General features: G+C 32.4%; 1 protein-coding gene across 1 annotated transcript in view; it reads left to right on the top strand.

Annotated features, from left to right (window-relative positions):
* The window catches only part of LRCH2 (leucine-rich repeats and calponin homology (CH) domain containing 2), a 111,329-nt gene that overhangs the window by 54,092 nt on the left and 51,793 nt on the right, over positions 1–5,444 (top strand). The window contains 5 exon segments of the mRNA XM_005879911.2: positions 1,607–1,694; positions 1,988–2,099; positions 2,273–2,370; positions 2,459–2,517; positions 4,235–4,336. Coding sequence (XP_005879973.1) covers positions 1,607–1,694; positions 1,988–2,099; positions 2,273–2,370; positions 2,459–2,517; positions 4,235–4,336 — 459 coding nt within the window.

Raw genomic sequence — 5,444 nt, 5'->3', positions numbered from 1 at the left:
CTCTCTCTCCCTTCGTCTCTGAAATCAATAAAAAATAAAATAAAATAAATATGTGCTTGGCAACTAGTTCAGTAAATGATATTCAGTAAATGTTATAATTTTTCCCCATGGAAAACTAACTTTTATAAGCTTTATTATCTTCATTTGTAAAAAGATATAGTGCATAAATTACAGAATGTAATTAAAATGTAAGTATTAAAAGTAAAATATGAAGTACCTAACAGAGTGTAGATGCTCAACAAATATTAGCAATTATTGCGTCTTTTTATCCTTCAAGACTAAGCCCAAATGCCCCTTTCTTGGGTAAGGCCTTTCCTAACCTTACAAGGAGAATTAATTTCTCTTTTCTCACAGCACTTTATATTTACCTTTGTCATAGTCTTCAAGACATGTAAATATACTTATTTCATCTCTGGTCTGAGAGCCCTTTGAGGTAAAACATTTTTTAATTCATCTCATCTCAAGCATTCAGCATAGTGCCTCATAGTTGGCAATTGCTTCCCTAAGTTTATTAATATACTCCAGAAAAGTATAAAGATCAGTTTTTTGGGGAGGAAATATAGCATAGTGATTCAGATCAGGGACTTCAGTGTTAATCTAGGGATCAAATTTAGACTGCCATTTGCAAGTTGCATGTCATTGGGTAAATTGTTCAACCCTTCCTCGGCTCAGTTTCCTCATCTGTAAAATGAGAAAACACCAACAATCTGCTAGAGTTTTTACAAGGAATATATGAGGTATTGTCTTTAAAGCACTTAGCCCAATTCCTGGCACATGCTAAGGCAGCCGTGGACAAACTACGGACCGCGGGCCGGATCCGGCCCGTTTGAAATGAATAAAACTAAAAAAAAAAAGACCGTACCCTTTTATGTAATGATGTTTACTTTGAATTTATATTAGTTCACACAAACACTCCATCCATGCTTTTGTTCCGGCCCTCCGGTCCAGTTTAAGAACCCATTGTGGCCCTCGAGTCAAAAAGTTTGCCCACCCCTGTGCTAAGGTGTCCATAGGGTGTTTGGTAAATTTTCAAATTAAAGTGAAAAAATACTTCGCTACCTGGGTGGCATACTGTGTATTCAGAAATTTGCAAAGACAGCTCTGACCTCACACCAGAAAAATTGTTTATTCAATGCTTTGCAAACTTTGTTTTGTATTTTCTCTTTTCTCGGTTATTAAATGGACATTATTCATAAAGCTAAAGCATATTTTTAGAGCTAATGAAGAAGAAACTATGAATTGAAGTTTTAAAATATTTCATCATTCTATGGTGAAATTTGTCAAACCAATGACAAAAACAGGAAGATATTGTATCAAGATGATTTTGTAGCAGGGCTATCTGCTTTTCTGAATCTCTCAGGAGAAATAAAGCGTACTATTAACAATTGACACTTTATAACAGAGCGCATGAAGGAAAAATATTTCATGAGGGACATGAATGAAGTGTTTTGTTAGGAAGGTTCCTGACATTTTCCCCCTCATGTCCTTAAGGGTCTCAGACATCAAAAGTGTATATTCTGTATTATATAGGAAAATTTTAGGTCAACACTATATTATCTATTTAAGAAGAAAACCCTAACTGTTCTTAGAATTTCTATTTCTATAGTATGGAAGATTTTTATCCAAATAAAAATCCTGGCCCTGACTCTGGAATTGGAAGTGATAATGGAGAGAAACGGTTATCTGCAACAGAAGTGAGTATTTTTTATTGCTGATCTATTTTATTTTAAAATTTTATTAGAGCTTTGAAATAGACACTTGCACATACTGACTTATTTTGCTTAAAAGTATAATCATTATTACATTATATGAAACCATACATGTACATTTTAAAACTCACAACAGTAAACCTTAACATACTAATTTTTGGTTTGAAAACTGGAAATGTAAAGCACATATTGAACACTTCATATGTTAATTTAAAGCAACTTAATTCTTAATCATATTTTAAAATGGCTCATTGGTACTTGGGCTTTATTTTTTTCAGCCATCAGATGACGACACAATCAGCCTTCACTCTCAAGTCTCAGAATCAAATAGAGAGCAGACATCAAGAAACGATAGTCACTCCGTTGGAAGTAAACCTGATTCTCAGAAAGGTAATCCATTATGATGTTTGCTCTATTTATTTTATGTACATAGCCCTTATAAAAAACGGACTTTGAAAAACAGTATCTTTGGCCAACTCTTTTATTGAGAATACACACTTTTATTCTAAGCAGTGTCAGAATAAACTATTCATATTTTCTAATAAATATTATTTTATACTTAGACCAGGAGGTGTATGATTTTATTGATCACAACACAGAAGATGTAGCAGTTCCCGAACAAGGAGATGCACATATTGGATCCTTTGTCTCTTTTCTTAAGGTAAAGAAACAAATATTAATAACATGTTCTCCTTGATATCACAAAAATGGACCATACAATTTAAAATGATAATTTTCTTTTATATAAGGGAAAAGAAAAAAGTCCTGAAAAATCTCAGAAAAATGAAGAATTAGGAGATGAGAAAAGGTAAGTGCACACAAATTCTCAAATTGAAATGTTACTTATAAATATTTAAAATATATTTAGATATTCTTACTTAGAAGAATATAATTTTTGTTGATTTACCAGTTATACTAGTATTTAGGTAATTTGTGAATACTTTATTTGCTTGCATTCCTCAATTAAACTGATAATTCTCATAAACATTTAAATTGAGTCATTTATACATTGTTTTTCCCCTCAGAAGTGTAATAATAATGTCTCCTATGATTATTACTGAGGAGGACTGTACCTTCACATACATTGCCCATTTAAGCTACTTCATAAGCCTTTTAAATAGATGATATTGGCATCATTTGATGAAGAAGGAACGCGAGACCCAGGTTTCAAATGTCTGCAACTCATGTGTCCTAACTCTTAGTCTCTTTCATTGAGAAAATATACTTTAAGGGTATTTTCATATTTTATTAAAATAAGTGTGCTTTGGATCTCTTCTATATCATTTATCTTACAAAATGATGGAATGTGACCTATGACATTTTTCCTTTTAAGTTCCTTCATCGAAGCAGAAAGGAAGAGAAGAGCATATTTTGAAAACCTACCACGTACCAGGATCTGTGCTATGTGCTTTCCCATGTTTCTGATATAATGCTCACTAAATTCTGCACAGTAGATATTGTCCTCATTTTTACAGATGAGGAAGGTGAAGCTTGGAGATGGAAATTTCTTGCCTAGAACCACCTAGCTAGTATCCAGTAGAACCTAGTGTGTTAACTGAGCTCTCGCTGATCCTGAAGCTTTTCTCTTTTCTCTACATTGTGCTTCCTCTAAATGACTCATTGGTAGCTTTTTAAGCGGTCATTAATCATGCCTGGTACATCATAAGGAGATACATAGCTTTATCTTATATTCTTTATACTTAATTATTTTACTTTCTCACTTTATCTCAGAGAACAGTTGCCTAAACTTGAGAGTCACGACTGGAATGCAAGTTATGGTAAAGATAGAGTCTTAGTAGGATTTGATACTTTTTTGTTTTTAAATTAAATACTTCTGTTTGGAGAACAGTTTATTTTACAGTTTCTTGGTTCTATTTGAATGATAAAAATTATATATTTTTTGGCACTTTTGCCAAACTTATTTGAACCCATTTTTCATTTCCTCTACTTAAACATTTTGTGGAGAGATTTTTAAGATCAATATGAAAATTTCATGACATTTTATATTTACTGATAAAGACTGGCCAGATAGAACTCTGTAGTTCTTATTATACTCACAACTGGGGAGTATGCATTATTAAATTACTATGGCCATTACACATTTCAGAAATTACAAAAAAAGTAATACTACAGTTCACTTTGTTAACCATTAATTATATTAATATAACCACTATGCTACATTTTCTGTCTAGTGGAAAGGATAGATATGCTTTTATATTCTTTAAATATTCCTTATTTTAATGTTTTAAATACACGGATGTTAAGATTTTAACTTTCACATGGTATTAAAAACTAAACATGACTTCTAATTCTGGAAGCAGGCATAAAATAAAAAGAGACTTTACTGGGGTGGTGGAACACACAATACAATATACAGATGATGTATTATAGAATTGTATACCTGAAACCTATATAATTTTATTAAACAATGTCACTCTAATAAATTCAATAAGTAACAACAATAATACAATAAATGAAAAAAATCTTCTGTCTTTTTGGATAAACATGTTTGTGTCACCTTTTAGACTTGGAAAAGAACTTGCAGAGGAAGAAGATGATGATTTGAAGGAAGTAACTGATTTGAAGAAAGTAGCTGCTCAGTTATTTCATCAAGAGCAAAAGAACAGGTATATTTTAGTAATGCTATTTAAATTGGCAAATTTTACAATCATTAAATCTGATTATTTAAAGATTATCAAATAAAGTATATGAAGTTTTCAGTAGATAATAGGGCCATTTTAAGAATTATTTGAAGGGATTAACTGCTAAAAGACAATAGGAAATACTTAGGAGAGAAATGTAAAGTTACATATATAATTAAGAGAATTATTCACATTGTCATTATATTTAATTTTTGGTTAGGTATCTCTTTTTTATTCCTGTGTGCTAAATAATGATTTATTTGTTGATATTCGGTTTAGGTAACAGTAGCATTAGATATATTGTAAGCATTTTTTCCCCATATATATGTCATAAATATGTAGTCTGCTTTTTATCAGATTCCAAGTTACTTGGGATATGTGTAAACTCCTTTGAAATGAATTTACTTACATAATGGGTGATTAAATCAGCATGATAATTTGAGGTTCAGAGATTCATATTGGTCAGTAAGCATTTGTCTCTCTGGTAGGCTGTTCCCAAATGCTTGCCTTTTGCTACGAGAAAGACATTGTGTGAATGAGTATAAAATCAGTGGAAGTCCTTTATTTTTTCCAATTACAATTTATTTTTTTAAATTTTGTATTAAGGTATTACAAATGTGTCTTTATCCCCCCATTATCCCCTCATCCCCCCCAGTCTTGCCCTCACCCTCACCCCCTGTTGTCTACTTCCATCCCTTATGCTTGTATGCATGCATACAAGTCCTTTGGTTGATCTCTCCCCCTTACCCCCACCCTCCTCTACCTTCCCTCTGAGGTTTGAGCATCTGATCAATGCTTCTCTGTCTCTAGATCTGTTTTTCTTCATCCGTTTATATTGTTCATTATAATCCACAAATGAGTGAGATCATGTGATATTTATCTTTCTCTGACTTATTTCACTGAGCTTAATGCTCTCCAGCTTCATCCATGCTGTTGCAAATGGTAGGAGTTCGTTTCTTTTTACTGTGGCATAGTATTCCATTGCATAGATGTGCCAAAGTTTTTTAATCCACTCATCTGCTGATGGGCACTTCAGCTGATTCCAAATCTTAGCTGTTGTAAATTGTGCTGCTATGAACATAGGGGTGCATAT

The sequence above is a fragment of the Myotis brandtii genome, unplaced genomic scaffold (genome assembly GCF_000412655.1).
Source record: "Myotis brandtii unplaced genomic scaffold, ASM41265v1 scaffold613, whole genome shotgun sequence".
In the NCBI taxonomy this organism is placed as follows: Eukaryota; Metazoa; Chordata; class Mammalia; order Chiroptera; family Vespertilionidae; genus Myotis; species Myotis brandtii.
This window is presented reverse-complemented; position numbering and strand designations above follow the sequence as displayed.